Source organism: Lissotriton helveticus, chromosome 8 (genome assembly GCF_964261635.1).
Source record: "Lissotriton helveticus chromosome 8, aLisHel1.1, whole genome shotgun sequence".
Classification (NCBI taxonomy): Eukaryota; Metazoa; Chordata; class Amphibia; order Caudata; family Salamandridae; genus Lissotriton; species Lissotriton helveticus.
The window spans coordinates 931,693,904-931,716,430 of NC_136069.1; the positions used below are offsets into that span (position 1 = coordinate 931,693,904).

Genomic DNA, 22,527 nt, shown 5'->3' on the forward strand with positions numbered 1-22,527 from the left:
GCCCAATTTAAAGATTCAGCTGCCTTCTGCTTGCCCCCTATTCGTCATCTTATAAATCTATCCCTCTCTTCGGGTAAAGTCCCCTCGAGATGGAAACAAGCTCACGTTACTCCCATCCTGAAAAAACCGTCACTGGACCCTTTAAAACTCGAGAATTACCGCCCTATCTCCCTTCTCCCGTGGGCTGCGAAGGTGACAGAAGCCCATGTAAACGGCATTCTGTCCAATCATAATAAATCTGCTAATATTCTAGACCCTTCGCAGAATGGCTTCCGTGCTGGACACAGCACTGAGACAGCTCTTCTCTCCATGGTTGAACATTTGCGCGCTGTGCTGGATGCAGGTCAAACGGCGGCTCTGGTACTTTTAGATCTCAGTGCCGCCTTTGACACTGTTTCCCATGCAATACTTCTGCAGCGGCTGGGAGAGGCGGGTGTCAAGGGTTTGGCGCTGGAATGGTTTCGATCGTTTCTCTCTGATCGTACCTTTCGGGTCTCCACACCTCCCTTCGAGTCTAAACCTCACACCATCGAACAGGGAGTCCCGCAGGGATCAGCATTGAGCCCCATGCTTTTTAATCTTTACGTGCAGCCGCTGGCTGCTGTCGCCAAGCGTTGGGACCTTACAATGGTGTCCTACGCTGATGACACGCAGCTTGCGGTTGCACTTAGTGGAGACTCTGATCCTGAGGCCTCCAACTTTCGTGAGGGTCTCAGTGGGGTGGCTGGATGGATGACGGCTTATTGCCTGCAGCTCAATGCGAAAAAAAACGAGGTATTGATTGTGGGCAAACAGAGTAACCTTTGGGGTGATAAGTGGTGGCCAGCTGACCTTGGCCCTACCCCGACTCCGGTTGCTGAGGTGAAAAATCGGGGCGTTTGGCTGGACTCTACGCTTAGTTTTTCCTGTCACACCAAAAAAGTAGCTGCGACCTGTTTTGGTATCCTGCGTGGGCTTAGGCCGGCGCTGAAATTTTTTGACGCTTCTACTCGACAATTGATCATTCAGGCAGTTATACTGTCCAGGCTCGACTATGCGAGCTCGCTGCTGCTCGGAGCCAATCAGGCCGAAATTATGAGATTGCAGCGCGTTCAGAACGCTGCAGCTAGGGCTTTAGTTGGTCTCCCCAGATTCTGTTCTGCTAGAAGCACTATTGTCAAGCTCCACTGGCTGCCTGTGCTCCAGAGGATAGAATTTAAGACTTTATGTCTTTCTTTTAAGATACTTAAACTTGCTTCTCCTCAGATACTAGAGCATCTCATTCTTCCTTATATTCCTTCCCGTCAGTTGAGATCCTGTGGACAAAATTTAGCTGTAGTCCCTCGCTTTTTGAGAAGTAGGTCCGGCGGTCGCTCTTTTAGAGTGCTTGCCCCTAAGCTTTGGAACTCTCTTCCTGCCCATGTTCGTGCCCTTGATGACCTTCTGACATTCAGGAAAGCTGTAAAAACTTATATCTTCCCAAACAGTTGTTAACTTTCCTCTATTCTTTGTTCATTCCTTCTTTTGATCTGTTCGTGTTGTGTTCCTTTCCAGGCGCAGCGCCGGGACGCCCCTTAGCTGGGGCAGCAGTGCGCTTAAACAATGGAGTTAACATAACATAACATGAGCCCCATAGACAGCAGAAAGAATGGGTAGTCTACCAGACCCCCAGCTAAAACGCTGTATAATATCCAACCAAAGCATTTGGTCAGGTCCAGTGGAGATGAGTCAGTAGACCTCACCCAATTACACCCTGCCTTTTATGATCAGGCCGGGAGTCCCCGAGCCCTAAATTTTAACTAATTAGATTTGGGCCAGTCTCTACACAGGTAAAGCACTCTTTCTATAGGGCAAATTAGGAGGTGCTTCCACCAGCACTCTCTGGCCACAAGCCATTGCCTATTGCACTTCCCTAACAAAGCTGTCCGTAAGACCCCCAAAGCTGCACAGTCACCGTCACACATGTTTTTCACTATTATTATTAGAAGCCACTGTATACAACATTTGTTGGACATTCTCTTTAAGATTTCTAGCACAGATGGAGACTTTCTTGATTTTATCTCGCTGATATTTGCAGGGCACCGACATGAATTGACGAATGGGCACTCTATGTGATTTTATGGTTTCTATTAAATGTAAGCTTTTTTTTACATTGCTATGGTTTGCAGGCTCATTGCTTGCAGATTCAAAAGAAATGACACTTATCATGAAGTACCCATTATATGTTCTGCACAGATGGGGCTTCCTAAGGAGTTATAATAGCAGAGTAATAGAATTAAAGTTGTATATGTTAATGTAATAACTTGCTGATGGAATCCTCATTACCTGGAGTTGTAGAAGGCTTCTCAGTGGAAATAAAAGTTTCAGTTTCGAGAATTTCTTGGGATGTTTGAAGCGTTTCTATTTACAAAAAACAGTCATAACATACCTGTCCTTTGAGTGACATACGCAAAAACAACAGTTGATGGACAGAATGCAGAACAATGTCATACATTCACCCCAGTACAGAGATATGGGCCTAAATCCATCCATGAGTCTCTTGCTCACTTTGCCACTGGATTCAAGCAAGCCGGGCTGAAGACGGCTGTAATGCCAGAAACCGGTCCTCGGAAGCTTGTTTCCGGTCCAGGGAAGGCATGGCTTCGCAGTTCGGGCTGGACTGTTCCCATGAGGCACAGGGTCAGACTGATTTGCATATAGCCATGTCTGAACTGGGGTGGCAGAGTGGGCTAAAGAACGGTGATGGATCAAACCCAGATCTTTTGACTGGGTGTGAGTGTTTGATTGGTTCAGATGCTCCGTCCATCACAACCCCCTTTTGTACCGCTTTGAGTGACATACAACAGCCGTGAAAGAAATTAAAGCAGTGATAGTGTGATGATGATGAATTTTAAATGTGTTATAATGATCAAGATCTAAAATGGCGCATGAGGTTGTTATTGTAACTGGAAGAAAGAATAAAAAAGTATTTATATGAAGAATGTTAGTGATGCCAGTCTAGAAGCTCCATGCCAAAATCAAATTAACAAATAATGTTAGGTGTTATTATAGCTATGTGTGGGAATGTTACGCAGTAGAGTGATCAGTTCTTGGCTCGTAACATGGATGTATGAAGGTGAATGAAGTTATAGAAATACCGATGGTGACAGATGTTTTTTAATTTTTATGAAAACAATATTTTGTTGCTGTAAATAAAATCTAAGATTTTTTACCCAATTTTGAGACTGGCTGCTGTGTTGAGGTAATTGTTTTCCTTATAGGCATTTCTTGAGTAATGCGCTGTTTTTCTGTTGGAAACATATTTTTCTATAATGAAAATAACTTTAAACAAAACATAGGGAGGAGTCGCAAACAAAACTATGAAGAAAGGCAGGCAGCTTGGATGATCGACCATTTTAGACTCTTCAATGCAGAGGGTAATTTGATGGGGAGTGAAGAAGAGGTTTTGAAGCAGGAACAAGTGGGGCATTTACTGACGTGTTGTCGCACGGGCTCTGTCATGGTGCAAAGCAACATATAGCAATGTGTTTATTTACTTACAGTTATAAAAGCCTGAAAGTGCAGCACAAGATAATGCAGCGCTATGTGAGTGCCCATGCCTCCCTAAGTAAATCTGGGTATTGCGTTCCTAAGAAGCAAGAGTTTCCTTGTTTTTAACAACGTACGCATTATGGCAGCATTCAATAGTATCATGCAAGGACATCTGCATTGATACAGCAGTGATATGTTCAAGATGAAACTCTTTTGTTTATCGGACGTTGATAAATTATTTCTATACTCAAATAAATATTATCTTGTTACCCTCTGTTGGATCTGGTTGTTTGACTGGTGTATTTGTGATGGGCTTGCTGGATTCTGTGATCTCTGAATGAGTTTCTGTTGGAGTAAAACAGCAAATGAGCAGAAATATGCTTTTAATGTGTTAAAAGCTTCAAAACTACTAATATACTATGTGAAGGAAAATAGTGGAATTAAATCATGGCGGGGGTCATTCAAATTTTCTTAATATCACTAGGAAGTTGATTTCATATAGATAACAGTTCAAAGCAATTACATATTTTCAGCATCAATGCTCACACGTATTTTCCTCACTACTCTGGTAATTTACATCCAATTTAATGAACTGCTTACTAGGTAAAATATATAATCAAGCCATGCTCCAATGAGAAGATAAACAGAGATTTTCTTCTTTCAAAACTAGGACTCTGATGGGAGAGATCCATTGTAAATAATGCAGTTTAAGAATTGGTTAAGATGAGTCTTGTGTTGTATACCTGACAAAGAACTGAAAAGATAATGCACGGCCTTAAATCAGCAGTAGGAGATGCTACAGCTGATTGGACTCTACAACCCACTTGAGGAAATTAATTCTTTAATGGGCAGGATCTCCGGGTTTATTAAATTTCCCTTTGGAAGTAGCCTCAACCTATCAGCTAGTCAGCAGGTGCATGGGACCTAATTCGCTTAAGAGTGCCACTTGCTAATCAGACCAATAATATAATAATAATAATCCTCTGTTATCACGGATACCAATGCTGGACTGGCATTACGTGCTGGCAGTACCAGGCCATACATAATGCAGAATTAGAACAGAAATTCCCTGGTCTAATCTTAGATGGTGCATGCAGAGAGTACCCAACGTTGCTTGCTTGTGGGTATGTCTAAGTAAATTTCCATCAATGCACCTGATAGGGACACCGCATCAACTCTCTCTGTCTGCTGGAAACAATTCTGCCTGATGGTCCAAAGGTGGATAGGAAAACAAGACTGACTGCTGTGCTCTTTTTTTACCATCTGCCTGTGTGAAAAGGGATGACCTTATGTAATTGTTGTCTGCATTTTGAGAGTTGGGAGGGTTTATTAGGCTATTTGAAATGTTGCTGTTGGCAAAATAAGGTAGTGATCTGAAATTGCCTCAGGAATACAATAGCTCATAAAGCAACTGCAAACATAAATTAATGAAAGGCACATTCTCTGCCCGATAGTGACTGAGAGCTGGCAAAATTGAATTTGTTTTACACTTTCTTCTATTGATGGACATTTAAGGCCCTAGTCACAAAACATTTCTCTGGGAGTGGCTGTTTATTATTACAAGCAAAATTGCTCATTTCAATGGCTGGTCAGTAAAGTCTTTTCCGGGAGAAGTCATGTTTTATTGTAGACCTACATGAAACTTAATTATGCGCTATGGATAATAAAATAGACACTACTGGTTTAGGCGGTGCTAAGAGGATGCGTAAGGTTAGTGCCGCTATTACGGAGTTGGGTAGAATTCACAATTTAAAAGATATATGGCGCTCAAAACACCCAAAATTAGCTGATTTCACTTACTATTCTGCGCCTCATCGATCTTGTTCTAGAATTGATATGGTGTGGGCTTCTGATCCTATAATAGAAAATTGCACTATAGAACTATGTCCGAGGGTCACCTCGGATCACAACCCGATATTAATGGAACTTAAAATTACTGAGCAAAGTCCGGCTGCAAGACTTTTTACATTTCCAAGGTATTTGTTCAGCGACTCACAATTTATTTCACTTTTAAAGTAACATATTAAAGAATATATAGAATTAAATAGCAACACTGCTCCGATAAATACAGTTTGGGATGCTTGTAAATGCACCATTAGGGGCTTTGCCCAACAGTATATTTTTAGGAAAAACGCTGAAAATCGTAGAGAAACTACGCTAACTATTTCTAATATTTTGTGGGTAGAGCAACAGCTAGCAGAAACTGCCATTCAAAAAACATCCAATATTGAACTATTAAGAATGGAGCTGTTAAAACTACAATCTTCCATTAAAAAGTCATTAAGAGAAGGGTACAGTGCTAAAATCCATAAATATAAATTGGCTCAGTATGAGGGAGGGGACAGAATTGGCAAAGTACTTGCATACAAAGTCACTGATAAGAAAGCCAGAACTAGGATTAAACAAATTAAAGGCTTAGATCTATGCAACTATGAACAAACAGATCAGATTCTTGACCAATTTACTAAATACTATCGCAAATTATACACACCCAACAATGTCCCCACTACAGTCAAAATACTTCAGTGTCTTGATGAGTATATGCCTACACCTATAGATACTCAAGCTGTGCAGCAGCTTAACTCCAAAATAACAATGTCTGAAATAAATGAGGCAACCCTCGCCCTACCCTCTGGGAAAGCGGCAGGTGAGGATAGCTTGCCTATAGAGTTATATAAAGTATGCGCACAAGAACTATTTTCTCTTCTGGAAACAGTGATGGACTCTATAACTGAGACTAGAATGGCTCCTATGTCTTGGAAAATTGCAAAAATAACTTTCTTTTTGAAGAAAATTAGCCTCCGGAAGAATGCGGCTCTTATCGGCCGATTTCTTTGATTAACTCCGATGTAAAAAATGTTGCCAAAATTCTGGCCAAACGTTTAGCCCCCATAATGCCAGTTTTAGCTAACTCCCAGCAACATGGTTTTGTGACTGGGAGAGATACCACAGCCCATGTAAATATGGCAATTACAGCCTTTGATGTTGCCTCAACTACTCTCACCCCACTCGGGATGGTAATGTTAGATGCGGAAAAGGCATTTGACCGAGTGGGGTGGGAGTATTTGTGGGAGGTTTTGAAGAAAATTGGTATCGAGGGCCCCTATTTTGATTGGGTACGCTCGCTCTGCATGGGGGAATGGAGTCATCTACGTATTTGATAGAGAGGGGAACAAGGCAAGGTTGCCCTCTGTCCCCTCTACTTTTCGTGATATCTTTGGAGCCTTTCTTAAATGCATTGACTGCTCAGGATAGTATTACAACTGCACAACACGGGGGTAAAAGTCTGAAGATAACTGCTTTTGCAGATGATATAGCGATATACACCACTGACTTGGTTACAGCAATTCCGGCAATAATACAGGAGGCTGGAAATTTTGGAGATGTGTCCGGCTACAAACTTAACGTAAGCAAGACACAAGTTATTGCTAACCATAAACCATCGGAACCAATTCTGGGTCTATGCCAAAGCGCGACTTATCTTGGAATCAAGTTGGCAGCTAATATAGACAAGGTGATAACTATGAATTATGACTCCATGCTAAAGGAAATTACGTTACTTTTAAAAAAATGGCACACGATTCCGCTCAGCCTAGTGGGGTGTATTAATTTAATTAATATGAAGATTCTGCCCAAACTATTGTATTTATTTAGATCAATCCCCTTGCAAATTAACAAACTTTTTTTTAAGAAAATAGAAGGCATTTGTAGCAACTTTGTGTGGAGCTATAAAAAAGCGCGTAGATCTATTAAATTATTGAAGTTACCTATCGAAAACGGAGGCTTGATGTTTCCTGATTTTAGACTATATTATTTCGCTACTTTTTTTCTACGTATACGAAGCTTGTTGAAAAACTATAGTTCTTTATTTTACCACCATTATATGCTGGGACCTGACTGCAACCAATTCTTATTTCGTGTACATGATCCTAACTACTTCAAAAGAGTTAAATTTAAGACCGCGAGACATATCAAGAAAATCTGGGACCAAATTATGACTCTAGAAAAAATTTCTTATTACAACGCTGAGCTTAGACTGTGGGGTAATCCTGGGCTACCTGGTATTTTTTTCAGACGGTTTAGGGAAGATATGGGCTAGGCATGGAATTATCACTCTGGGAGACCTTTATGGCCCGAATGGTTTTCTAGATTTTGGCATACTTAGGCTTATATTTGAATTAAATGAGGATATGTATTTTAAATATTTCCAAATCAGGGATTTTCTACTCCGTAAGATGAGGATTGTAGAAGTATCACAGTCGGACTCTTTAACATGTCTCTACTCAGACAAAGTTAAATCACTTATAAGCCTAAGCTATGGTCATCTGTATGCACACAAACGGGACGATAGTGGGAATCTAGCGGCTAAATGGTCATCTAGACTAGAAGTTAACATTAACCCTAAACAGAACTCAGCCTCATTATGCCAAATAAACCGGGTAGTCCAATCCTCAAATTTAAGGCTCCAGCTATATCGAACAGTTACTCAGCTATATTATACTCCACAAAGAATATCTAGTTGGACACGTGGCAATCAGACTAATGATCGTACTAAGTGTCCGAAATGTGATATGGAAGCAGCAGGTATCGAGCATATGTTGGTCTTATGTCCGAAGTTATCTATATTTTGGAACGGGATAACTGATGTTCTGTTGAGGAAACAAATTAATACTCCGCCGATATCGCCACAGCTGATACTACTCGACATTTAAGACAACTTTAGTCAGCATAGGGATCTATTAACAATAGTATATGCATGTGCTAGGCTAGTTATAGCTAGATCCTGGATCCTCCTAGCGTAATGGAATGGTGGAGTTTGATAAATGAAATTAATGTTATGGAACTCTCCTTAGCAAGACTTAGCGGACCCAATGCCTTGAAAAAGAAAGAAAAAATGTGGGGAACTTTTTTTGAACTGTAATTATGTTTAGAGACCAGTGTTAAATCTGTTGTCGTAACTATGCTTTGCTAAAAAGTACTTTTGAAACTATATATGTCTTTAGCTGTTAAAGGAGAAATTGTATTTTTTTTTGGTGTATTTAAATTTGATGAAGATGTTCTTCCTGCAATAATAAAAAATTTTTTAAAAAAGAGACTTAATTATGAATATGCATGAGTATGAAATGTCAAGTCACTGAAGAAAACTTTATTAAACAAAAGGCTGAGTAAACGTAATACTACTAGAAATGTGTGAGTAAATCGCAACCAAGTCTAGAGTAAGCACATCCAGATGTTAAAGATCTAAACAGAATATTAGTACATAGGTCGCATTGTAAAATGAAGGGTAGATCACCAAAAGCCAGGGCTCAATTTACTCCTACTATTTGTAACCTGCATACATCTGGCTCTATATGCACTATGATTTAATATGGATCAAAGAGATAAATGATTGCGCTTGCCAATATCATGAAAGAAAGAGGCCCTCGAGGAGGAAAGGGAGTGCACAAATTTCACTTTTGATCTGTTATGGATATATTTACCATCCTTGAGGATAAAGGCATTAGACACGCTTTGAAAATGGCACATGTATTAGGGGTTTCTTGAAAAAAATTTAAACCTTCCATGTAGGTTTGGTGACCCTCAAGAGTTATAGGGTGTGAATAGGTAGCCTTAATAATTATAAGTCTCAATGGGGTCATAGCGTCTCATTTTCTTTTGAATATGTGTATTATTGACATCCATGAATAAGATCACTGAGTTTGGAGATTAGGTTTCATGCATAAGATTCATAAAACAAGATCACGTAGCTCTACAATTAGATGTCCTATACACCAATGGCGGTTTAGCTGGCCATATGGCTTACGATTGCTCCTGGAAAATATTTGCACTTTATGACCCTAAAGTAGGTGAGGAAATATGTTTGATAGAACAACAAAGAACAGCAGGTGCGTTCTTGCAAATCAAATCTGTGTATCTCAGGTCTGGCTGTATGCATTAAGTTATATCTGTCTGTGCACTGCACGCAAACATTTGCAGTAATTACTTCCAATTAAATGTTTGCTTACAGTTGCATTGTATGAAGTCTACCTGTTAAATTACAAAGATTTCATCTGGCAACTCTCTTCTCTTCACGGGGGTCTCCTATACTGAAATGCTCTCACACTGGCAATAAATTACTGCATTTCGCAGCTGCAGTATATATTTAATCCCAACATTTCCAAGAGGCAAACTACGTTTTGTACATTGCGACTTGCCATTTGCAGTCTCAGAGCTTACAAATTTTCAAATGCTTCAAATTGCAGACTATATTGATGGCAAAAAGTCATAGCACATCAGGTCCATGATGGTAAGGATCTAGCAACCTGAAGCTATACTATAAATATAAAATATGAACGGCAGACTTACTTTCATTATTACGTTCATCAAGAGAGAGGGATGAGGAATACTTGTCCCGTTCAGTTCCCCACGGACAATATTGTGATAATCAAGTAGAAAAGGACACTTGTATCTACAGAAACCATTGGTTCACTTTGACAACCCTCATAGACGCTAAAGATTTTGACGATGCGGTATATTTGTTTTTCCGCCCCTCATCTAGCGACATGGCATAGTCATTGGGTGGTCAAAGGTAAAGTCTGCCTGCCTCACCCGAGGCACCTCTGGAGAGTGTAGAAGTGTCCAGAGATCAAAAGGAGAAGGTTCAATGGCCAACCTGCGAGGGAGTTTTGTAAAAAACAGTATAGTCACCATGAAAAAATTTATTAAAGAAGGTGAATACTGTAGGCTAAAATCAAATGGATATATTCGATAATCGTGTGACTAGATTATCATATATAAAGTTTTTTTAAAAGTCGACAGCTCCTAGTGGCCCAGGAGGGTCGGTAGAGCTTTCGTCAGGACATAAACAAAGAAGTTCTACTTACACCACTTAGTGCAGTATTCAAATGCTTAATGGCAATCATGGAAATGTTATCCTGTATTTTAGGAAACAAAAACAACAACATCATACTGTTCACATGTGAATCTGAGGCATACCGGACTGTTCAACTAACACAGTCTCTGTAACACTATACACATTGGAAAGTGCTATTTTAGGGTGCACAATGATAAGTGCAATCAAACTCTCAAAATGGTGAAGAAGATAAAAACGGTGAGGGAACACGGGCATAGGTCTCAGTGGAGGACAGTGGAAAGCAGGCTCTGGCTGTAAGAATATTATTAAAGCCCAAGAGCCCGTAATTGCTAGCGCGATAGGCGCTGTCAGGTTGTCAGAAAACGACGAAATTCCTAAAGACGTCATGTTTATTGTTAAAAGAAAGAATCTCACACTATAGTGTCTAGCGGTTTCAGGAATACGTGCAATTTAGCAATGGTGTCAATAAAAATTCTGAACAACAAGCCAAACAAAATTGCATTCCAAGCGCATTAGGATAGTTATCGAGTGCTTAGCGGTAAAGTACCTGAATGCCTGGGAAATATTTCCTCTTCAGGGTGCTAAGGGCCGCTGTGTTGTGGTCTCAGCTGTAAGTAATAGATACGGCTTTACAATTATATGGTACACCTCCAGAGCGACTGGAGGCATTGACAATCTTGATCATAACAAAAAAGCCTTTCAAAATTTGAACAGACTGGAACGCCTAGCGCTCACTGAGCTGAAGGAAAATGACAATATAGTCATCAAACCCGCGGATAAGGGTGGGGGAGTTGTCATATTGACTAAAGAAGGTTATAATCAACAATGCCTCGCCCTGCTTTCAAACGAAACCTTCTATAAACGACTTGATTCGGACCCTACTGAGAGAATCACGAACACCATAGCGATCATGACACACGAAGCAGAGGTGAATGGGTGGATTTCGAAGAAGGAAGCCGACTATTTGACACCAAGATCAACAAAAGTCCCTTTCTTTTATTCCTTACCAAAGACCCACAAAAACCAATCCCCCCCACCTGGTCGCCCAATAGTATCGGGCATTGGTTCTCTCCTCGAACCTCTGTCTAAGTTTGCGGACCAGTTCCTCAAACCTGTTGTACAACGGACACCTACATATTTAAAGGATACTCGTGACCTTTTGATACAAATTGCGAATAAGGATTTCGACCCAGATACTATGCTCCTAGTGGGGTTAGATGTCGAATCCTTATACACAAGTTTACCTCAGGATGAAACACTGCAAATGCTTGAAGACTTACTTTTCCAAGAAGAATGGACTTACCACACCCCTCGACATTTCATTTTGGAATGCTGTCACATGGCTCTAAAAGAGAACTATTTTGAATACAACCAACAACTATTCCTACAATGCCATGGGACTTCTATGGGCAGTGCCTTTGCCCCCTCGGTGGCGGGATTGTATGTTAGTCAGTTTGAGAAGAACTGTGTTCTGAACAACAAAAATCCTTTCGTTTCCAGTATACTATACTGGAAACGTTACATCGATGACGTCTTACTGATTTGGGACATCAAACAAGATCTACAGAGGTTCATTGATTGGCTAAATGGGCAAGACCGTTGGTTAAATGTCACGTTTACTGCAAGCAATAAAAGCATTGATTTCCTGGACTTGAAGCTTTTTTGTGAAAATAAAAAACTGGAAACGAAGACGTACACAAAGCCCACTGCCAAGAATAGCCTTCTGTCGTACCTGAGCTATCACCCTCAACCTTTGAGGGACAATCTCCCATATAGCCAGTTTTTACGACATAAACGCAATTGCAGCAAAACAAGTGACTATAAACATCAGGCACGAATCTTGAGTGAAAAACTTCAAGCCAGAGACTACACCACTCGAGTTATCTCTAAATGCAGGAAAAGGGCAAACAACCAACCACGTGACTGTTTGCTGCAGATCTATGAAAAAGAACCAGTAAAAGACCTAGTGACCTGCGTCACTACTTTCTGTCCAGCAACGTATGAGGTCCAAGAACTGATAAAGAAACATTGGCCAATCATTAATTCTGGTGCTTACAACTGGCCCAAGCCCAGATTTGCCAACAGGAGAACAAAAAACATCAGAGATGTACTCGTTCACACACGCCCTCTCACAAGACGACCGGTGTTGAACGTCAGAGATCTCAACATGGCCCCAGTCACAGGACATTATCCCTGTGGGATGTGTGGAGTTTGCAAATTCACAAGGCACACAAAAACATTACAACTAACTGACCAATTGCTATGGACCCAACGTCAACATACGAACTGCAACTCAACTCACGTGATATACCTGATCACCTGTCCCTGCCAGAAACAATATGTAGGCATGACCTGCAGGAAAGTGAAAGTCCGAATTGGAGAACATAGAAGCAATGTGAGACTCAAGAAGAACACAACTAAGTTATGTGCCCATTATGTTGCAGCTGGCCATACATGTGATGAATTGAGATGGACGGTCCTTGAGATGCTTCAAGACAGAGACACTAATGCTGAACAAATTCTCTTCGAAAAGGAGCAAAGATGGGTGAATCGTCTTAACACCCATGTGTCAGGGATGAACGATAATATTCCCTGGCATCATTTCTATTGAGCGATCTGGGCAGACTAGCTCATGGCACACTTTCGCCTTACCCTCCCTATCTGAATTTGCTACATTGATACTACCAATGTCTGATCCCCCTGAGCAATTGGCAATTCACATAGTGCACATAGATTAAATTAATCTCTGAATAAGATTGGGCCTTATTATTATTTTTATTTTTATTTTTGTTTATAATTTCAGTATTTGAGTTTTATAACACCATGGCATTCCCTACCTGATCAAGGTATACTCGCACCAATTAATCGAATATCTAAATAAAATTTGCTAGTGAAATGCCTGCTCATCGACCCTGATGAGGTTGAGCATTATTAAAATATTAATGTCCCCAATCGATATTCCGCTAACATATAGATCGAGATGGACGTTGGTTCTAAACTTGCCAACAGCCTGGACGCTAGTCTGTTTTCCAACTGGTAGACAACGTCTATTTCCATTGAATAGCGTCATAAGGCGTTGTCCTGGCCGCGCCCGGCGCTTCCAGGGGCAGAGCCAGCACAGACAACTTTAGCAACACACGTGGGTAAGTGTGAAGTCTCCGAGGACACCAGTCGCTCTGGAGGTGTACCATATAATTGTAAAGCCGTATCTATTACTTACAGCTGAGACCACAACACAGCGGCCCTTAGCACCCTGAAGAGGAAATATTTCCCAGGCATTCAGGTACTTTACCGCTAAGCACTCGATAACTATCCTAATGCGCTTGGAATGCAATTTTGTTTGGCTTGTTGTTCAGAATTTTTATTGACACCATTGCTAAATTGCACGTATTCCTGAAACCGCTAGACACTATAGTGTGAGATTCTTTCTTTTAACAATAAACATGACGTCTTTAGGAATTTCGTCGTTTTCTGACAACCTGACAGCGCCTATCGCGCTAGCAATTACGGGCTCTTGGGCTTTAATAATATTCTTACAGCCAGAGCCTGCTTTCCACTGTCCTCCACTGAGACCTATGCCCGTGTTCCCTCACCGTTTTTATCTTCTTCACCATTTTGAGAGTTTGATTGCACTTATCATTGTGCACCCTAAAATAGCACTTTCAAATGTGTATAGTGTTACAGAGACTGTGTTAGTTGAACAGTCCGGTATGCCTCAGATTCACATGTGAACAGTATGATGTTGTTGTTTTTGTTTCCTAAAATACAGGATAACATTTCCATGATTGCCATTAAGCATTTGAACACTGCACAAGTGGTGTAAGTAGAACTTCTTTGTTTATGTCCTGACGAAAGCTCTACCGACCCTCCTGAGCCACTAGGAGCTGAAACATGTCGACTTTTAAAAAAACTTTATATATGATAATCTAGTCACACGATTATCGAATATATCCATTTGATTTTAGCCTACAGTATTCACCTTCTTTAATAAATTTTTTCATGGTGACTATACTGTTTTTTACAAAACTCCCTCGCAGGTTGGCCATTGAACCTTCTCCTTTTGATCTCTGGACACTTCTACACTCTCCAGAGGTGCCTCGGGTGAGGCAGGCATACTTTACCTTTGACCACCCAATGACTATGCCATGTCGCTAGATGAGGGGCGGAAAAACAAATATACCGCATCGTCAAAATCTTTAGCGTCTATGAGGGTTGTCAAAGTGAACCAATGGTTTCTGTAGATACAAGTGTCCTTTTCTACTTGATTATCACAAAATTACTTTCATTATTAACCTAGTGGCAAAACACAATAGCCCAGTCGACTTAACACAATATAGCCAGACGCCACTACTTGCAATAAACGTAGTGTACATATGTAATTTGTGATGTTACATTTATTTTCCATATTGGACATTTCACTTTAATCCAAAATGATTCAGAGTGTATGATCCTAGTGTGTATTTTGCCATTAAGGAACTTCTACACTTCAGAATGGGAGAGTTGTTGTAGAAGGTTGAAAACTTGCAGTGATGTTTTTATGTGCAACAAAGGTTAAACATTAGGGGCCTCATTTATGAGGCCTTGCGTGAGGCTTCCGATGCGTCACTTTTTGTGACGCATCGGCGGCGTAAAACATGCCTCCTGATGCGCACTATTTACAAAGTGATGCATCTAAGCAGATGCGTCACTTTGTAAACCCCTGCGCTACATTATACCTGCGTCAGGTATAATGTATGCAGAGGGGGCGTTCACCTGCAAAAAGCCTCGTAATAGTGACGCAGTGAAATCTATGAGATTTCACTGCGTCACTTTTAGGACGCTGTTGCGTCAAAATCTTGCGCCTGCCTCACAGCAGGCGTAAGACTGACGCAAGCCCTTTCACATGGGGCTTTCCCCATGTGAAAGGAAGCATTGCTGGAGTTGCGTCACTTTTGTGACACACTCCAGCAATGCGTCACTTTTGCGCCTACAGATACGTCAGAAATACTGACGTATCTGTAACTCCTTGCGACATGATGCGTCATATTATAAATATGACGCATCAATCATGTCGCAGGGAGAGCGCAGTGAAAAGTGACGCATCGCTGTTTTCACGCAGCGATGCGTCACTTTTCATAAATGAGGCCCTAGGCGTTTCTAATGTGATTTTCTGCCACTCTCCGTACCATAAGTTGTAATGGGATAGCTCTATTGTTTGAGTAATTTCACTTTAAACTTGAAGATGGTGTGAATGTGGATGCACCACCAACTCTTTCAAAGAGGAGATAAATAAAACCAGATGCCTGTCCTTCTCTATTGAGTATTCAGCCCATTTGACAGCAGCTGCCTTTCTCCGATAACAGGTTAATAATAATATACCTGCCCTTGTACAGTATACAATATAAATGCCACCTTCAAAATGAAAGAATTTGTAGGAATAAAGCTGGTGTCACCTATCTTGAAACTGCTTATAATAAAGGAATAGGCAAAAAGTGGTAGAATTATTTACTAACCAGAGGTACGACTACTGCTAGAAGGCCTCTATAGCTAGTAGGGCACTGGAATCTCAGAAGCATTAGTGGGGCATGAAGTATTTCAGGATGAATGAAGGTATGGAAGTACTTGTGGTGGCAGATAGTGATATTGTGGAAAACTGAAAAAATATTTGTCTGAGGAAACGTTTACAGTTCTTACCCAGTTATGGGTCTGTATTCTCAGTGAAGACAATTTTTCTTATTTTTGGTAATCCCTGTGTTACTTGAACATTTTCTGTTAGGAAGTATGTTGATCAATGTGAATGTTCTTTGGTGAAAACGTGTAGTTAATGCCAGAAAAAATATTAACTTAAGGCAGGTATTTTGGATGGATCATCTTGTATCAGACTCTAGAAACGAGCATGATCCAAAGAAAAATAAAAGGAAAGGTTTTGATACACACTAATTTCTCAAAGATACAGAATTCCATTGCTCTTAGCAATGGGCACAGTATGGCAACATCCAAAATGGTCCACATGGACATGTTGGCATGCAAGATATAGTGATAAGAATATATGCTATTGTTTATTTATTGTGCTGCTAAGCTGAGATAAATGTTATGTTTTTGTAAGGTTCCAAGGTCCGTGAATGTATTTCTGATAGAAGAATGGAATTAATGAGAAACAGAATATGTTAGATAGGTTTGTAATAAATTATTAGCAAACCATCAAAGCTGGGCTCAAGCAAAACAGAATATTTATTAGCTATTAGAGAGTTTTACATTAAAGTAACTTAAAAAATGGAAAAAGCAGGTTTGGGGACAAAAACGAAAAGAAAGCATAATGACTGGTTTCGATTCACTTTCTTGCCTATAATTTTGGCCACTAAGTTTGCATGTCAAGTCAAAGGAAGTTAACTTTATTGTATTAGCAGATATGTCATAACAATTAAAAACATTCCCTAAAGTTCATATTATATAAAATGCCTAGTAAATAATCATGTTCCATACTAAAATCAGTAGTATGGGCGTTTGTGTGTGTATTCGATACAATTTTGAAGGCAAGGAGAACCTTCCATCCTGCAACTAACTATAATTGTGCCATTTTTGAGCAATAAGGTAGTTTTTATCGCACACTTACAGGTCGATTTCCCTATTTAATTCAGTGGGTAAATTGCTTGATAAGGCCCGGGCCATGAAGTTCCAATCTTTCCTCATTGCCATTAGAGACTTTTAAGCAGGATTTCAATCCTTTGTGGGGACAGTCAAGCAGAAATTGTGTGTTAGAAATTGGATCTCTAGTTGACAGAGGTATACACCCTGTCGAAGTAGGGACAACAATCCTAGTCAGGGTAAGCTAGATACAGACTAAAAGATATTCTGTGTTCAACCTCTGGTCGCTTGGCACAGAGCAGTCAGGCTTATCAAAAGAGGCAACTTGTCAAGTATTTGTGCAACACACACACAGTAACACAATAAAAACACCACAAAAATAATCCACATGGGTTAAAAAAAAAATAGAGGATAATTTTATGAATAAAACAAGACTGAACCATTGGTCCATTGTGACCAATCAGGCTTTATGCCAGGCCGAGCTACACGATTTAACCTCCATCGACTTGCCAATTAGATAGATACGGTGAAGGACGGATCTGCTCTGCAGATACTCATTTCACGAGATGCAGAGAAGGCCTTCGTCACAGTCCACTGGCCTTTTATGAGACAAGTTCTGGTAACATTCGACTTTGGACGTGAATTTGTGGCTTGGGTAGGATTACTGTACACCAGCCCCAGCGCTACGGTTAGGGTAAATGGGGTGAAATTGGCTGATTTCTCCATTCAAAGAGGAACCAGACAGGGTTGCCCATTATCTCCCCTGCGTTACACGCGGATTCTGGAGCCACTGGCCTGTCTGGTCAGGGCCCACCCAGACATTAGAGGCATCCAAGACACCAGAGGTCATCACGCAGATGAGCAGATATCCCTCTATGCAGACGATATCCTGCTCCACATTCTGATATTAAAGCTAGATAAGGAGTATGGCAGACATGCAGGATACAATATCAATTGGGGAAAGTCGAGGCTATACCCCGTTGGAGGTGCTATTGACCCATGCGTTATACCCGGAAATCTACATATTACCGAAGAAGGCTTTACAAACTTGGGGCTATATATCTACATACGTGAAGGTGACTGCCTTGCTCATAACATTGTAAGCGAGTACTGGCAGGATTCCGAGAAAACGTAGCAAGATGGAGAAGACTTCCCCATACGCTGCTAGGAAGAGTGGCCATGTATAAAATAATAATGCTCCCCAAACTATTATATATATTTCAAAATACATATCATAAGATACCGGAGGCCATTTTTGAGGCAATTAATGATGAGCTACTTACGCGATTGAGGGATGGAGGCCACTCTAGAGTTGCACTGCAAGCTCTGCAGCGCGGCAAATATAGCAGAGGCATCGCCCTGCCGGATATCCAGACCTACTATCGAGCCGCACACCTAACGGTAATTAATGAATGGAGCCATACCCCCGAGATCACCCCACATATGCCCTAGAGAGACTCCAATTCCCGAAACATACTTACCTTCACTATCTCTATAGGGGGCAGGAACACAAGGTCAACTGCCTGCCACACAGAAAACGATTGAGGCCTGGAAGGGGGCGGAGCGTCAGATGAAAGTCACACCACTGTGGGAGGGCAGGCTAATACCTGAACTGACGAAACTACAGGGTTTCAAGTAATAGGACATGGTTGGGATTGCGACCCTAGGTGACATAATTAATAGGGGAGACCTCATCAGATTTGCGGACCTCCAGGCTAAATATCAACTGTCAGATATGCAACAATACACATATTTACAATTGCAGCATGCTTGGAGGACATAAAAACCTGGCATTACAGATATCCCAGAACATGCACCCACCGCTAGAAGGTAGACTGCTCCAGGAGGAGATACCCTCTAAGGCAGTCTCCTGGACATACAGAACCCTAATAAACAACATCCCTGACAGACTGATACCCCTCATGCGTAACTGGGAGGAAACACTGGGCCCGTTAGAGGACATAGATTGGGAGGCAGCACTAATTCATCCAAGGGAGATTGCGATTAAGCTTGGGTTAAGATTAATACAACTTAAAATCCTCCACATGGTGTATTATAATATGGTGCGACTCCATGCAATGGGTAGGGCAGAAACGCCTAACGGTTTACTGTGTAAAACTGATCCAGGCACCTATATGCATAGGCTATGGGAATGCCAGCGGATACAGAGATATTGGTCCCGAATAATGAAGGAAGTAAGTGCTGTACTTAACACACATCCCTATGGACCCCAAATATATTCTCCTGGGCATCCCTACAGATATCGATATCCCCAGATAAAACCTCCTGTTGTGCCACCTGGGACTCATAGTTGCCAAAAGAGATGTTGCCAAGCACAGGGGAGGGGAAGACCCGCCCACAATGGTCAATTGGTGAGCCAGTATTGACTTATATATGGGAGCCGAGAAAGCAACCTATATAGTCAGAGGATGTCCCCAAAAGTCAAAGAAAATTGTGCTGCCTTGGTAGGGTCAGAGACCCAGTACTTATACCCAAATGTACCTTTGAAGTGGGGGTGACCTTGAATTGCACAGGTCCCCTTTCATACCAGCCCTGTCTGCTAGCCATCTGTGGGGTGTAATCAGCCCTTTGTGTGGGAAACAGGACACTGTCTATTTAGATAAGTATGAGATCCCCCTCTCTCTTCCTGCCCAGGAAGAGATATCAGAATGCAGATGAATCCAGATGAGTTATTTGTCACACCAACCCTTCCTGCATTTGTGGCTGTCTAAAGGGAATACACAAAATGTAGCTGTCACCCACCCTAGACGTGTATTGGAGACAGACTGCAGCCAGACAGAGTTAAGTTAAGAACAGATAAATGTCCACTTTCTAAAATGTTAAATCCATCTTTACCACCCCAGAGGATGTCTCATTACTATTCCAAATATATATAACATGATGCAGCAACTCCTTTCTAATCAGGAATTACAGCATGAAAGTGTATTAAGGAACTCCCAATGCTAGCGTATGAGAGGAGTAGGCTTCACAGTAGTGAAAAATGAGTGTATGTGTTTGTCACTGCTAGAATAAGTAAAACTAAATGGTACATGTGCTACCTTTTGCTAAAGGAAGTAGCCTTCCCTTTGGGCTACCTAGGGCCTACCTTGGGGGTGACTTATGTGTAATGAAAGGGGAGTTTAAGGCTTGGCAAGTGGTTTTAAATGGCAAGATGAAGTGGCAGTAAATTGCTAACACAGTCCTTGCAATTGCAGGCCTGAGACAGGTTTGAAATGCTACATGTGTGTGGGAAGCACAATCAGTGCTGCAGGCTCACTCCTAGCATTTAGGCTACAGGCCCTGGGTATATGGTATACCACTTTACAAGGGACTTACAAGTAAACGAAATATGTCAATGCTATAAACACCGATGTAACCATGTTTAGGGAAGAGAGAACACGCACTTTAGCACTGGATAGCATTGGTAAAGTGCTCAGAGTCTGAAGTCCAACAAAAAGAATTCAGCAAAAAGAGGAGAAAGACAAAACATTTGGGGTGACCTTTCAGAGAGTCATTTACCAACACTGTGTTTATATTTTATCACATTAAACTACTCTCCTCAAGGGAAGGATGTTTTTTCTGTCATTTGTGATCTCAAGGTGGCATTTCACAAGGTTGATGGGGACTAAAACTAGGTCCCTATAAAAGTAATCATGACCATATTGTTGCTGTGTGCAAACAAAATAGTAACGGTATATTATGGAGTTAATGATAGATAATCAAATAGTGTCCTGCATCCAATTAAGTCAAACAGCATTGTCGTTTGGCCTCTATATTAGGTAACCTTTTTTAATTATAAAAATGACTTTATGATGCAATAGAATGCAGATTGTCCGATGGTAAATGGTACTGCCAAATTTGACCTTTTAGATGTAAATGATACTATCTTTGATGTTAGAACTAAAAATTAACTAAATGAAGATTTTTTGATTTTCTGAGCTATTGCACAGATTCCTTTCTTTTTACATAAAGTGCCTTTAGGGTTGGTTGAAGTCATTGATTATCTGGGTACATGCTTTTCCTTTCTACCATGCAAAAGGTAAAAAGTGCAACTGCCGCAGTTCTGTGCATCAGCCACACTGAGCACTTTACAAAATTGTTACAGAATGAATGCAATACGTTTGAAAAGCAGGTGGAGACAATGTCTGAAAGAAAGCTGTTAATGAAGTCCAACAATTTCCATGATGATATCTCATCAGACTGGAATAAGAAGAGTCTGATTCAAAGAAGAGTCAAAAAATTATTTGTACTATGGTACCCCCAAAAAGCAAGTGGTTCACTATTTTTAGCAAGATGTACGTTATGGTGGAAGCCAGTAAGCTCAGTATGAATGGCTAGACAGCAGAAAATGGCATAATGCTTAAAATAGTTTAGTGAATTAATGATCAGGGGCTAGATGTAGGTAAATGGCATTTACCGATTCGTAAATACCGAATTTTACCGATTCGGTATTTACAAATCGGTAAATGCTATGTAGGCAGTGCTTAATTTGTGCCGGTGCTTTCCGGTGCTTAGCACCGGCACTTATTTCTGAGGGCCGGGTCTACCCTCCACACGTGTTTCTCCGGTGAATGCCATAAAATATTTTAAATTGGATGACTAATGAGGCACATTCCGCCTCTCTGGAGAGGGACTGTCCGAGAGCACACACGGAGGAGTACCTGCCCATGCTCCTGCCTAAAGCAGCTGCTGGAACATCGTTTTCCAATTCCTCTTCCTGCTTTAAAAGCTGCGTAGTCTCCAAGGCAGACTGAGCCTTCCGGAACAGGCCCCTTCCCCCACGCTCTACCTTCTGTCTGTCTCTTCGCTTCCTGCCCCTGACGTCACTCTAAAATACCGGCAAAAGGCGGGTATCTTTTTTTTTATAGAGGGAGCAGCATATGTATCCCGTAAGAACATTTGAAAATAAACATGGAGCTGGCTAGATGTGCTTGCAGCTCTGCAAGTACTGCTACAATGTCTGTATCCAAGTTGTAGAGGCACATGGCGCCGAAATTAAACTGAACTGACTTCCTGTCGCCCGCGCTTCTAGAAGTTCTGCCTAGTTCCGGCTCTTCCTGACCTCGCCGCTCTCACCGCAGCAGGGAGGCAGGATGAGGTGATACTCGCTTTTGTGTATCGGCGCTTTCGTTTTTGAGGAGAGAGTATTATCTTCAAATCTAATCACTGCATCAACGCAGGCTCACGCAGCAGCCGGGTTCCTTATTTGATCCAGGGTTGGGATGGCAGATAAAGGAGATCTTCTCACAGACTCTTAGGCGTGAGACCCCGGGGAGTTCGGGGCAGTGAATTTATTTAAACAGTCACTGAGAGCCAAGGAGACGCCGGTAGGAACTGCCAACCTTGTGCTCACTTGAGTTCAAAATGGAGGTCTGGTCACTGGAGCTCTGATTCCACGCAGGTGAGGTATGTGTGTAATGTAGGACAGTAATAACTTCATTTATTTTGGGCTCAGCTTGAACACCTGATATTTATAGTGGTGCTTGTGCTATCAGCATTGCTCATCAAACCTTTTCTGTGGCGCATAATGCAGTCTCATTAATTTATGTGTGTATTGGCTCTCCTTAACCATGCCAAGTCTCATCTATTTTGCTCAATAT

General features: G+C 41.3%; 1 protein-coding gene across 4 annotated transcripts in view; it reads right to left on the reverse strand.

Moving 5' to 3' along the window:
* ABI3BP (ABI family member 3 binding protein) overlaps positions 1 to 22,527 on the reverse strand; it is a 2,192,437-nt gene that overhangs the window by 850,045 nt on the left and 1,319,865 nt on the right. Inside the window, exon 15 of one of the 4 annotated variants that reach the window (XM_078657771.1) lies at positions 3,781 to 3,855. The exons of the other annotated variants lie outside the window; for them this stretch is intronic. Within the exon in view, the coding sequence (XP_078513897.1) occupies positions 3,781 to 3,855 (75 nt within the window). The remainder of the gene's footprint in view (positions 1 to 3,780; positions 3,856 to 22,527) is intronic. 4 annotated transcript variants of the gene reach the window in all.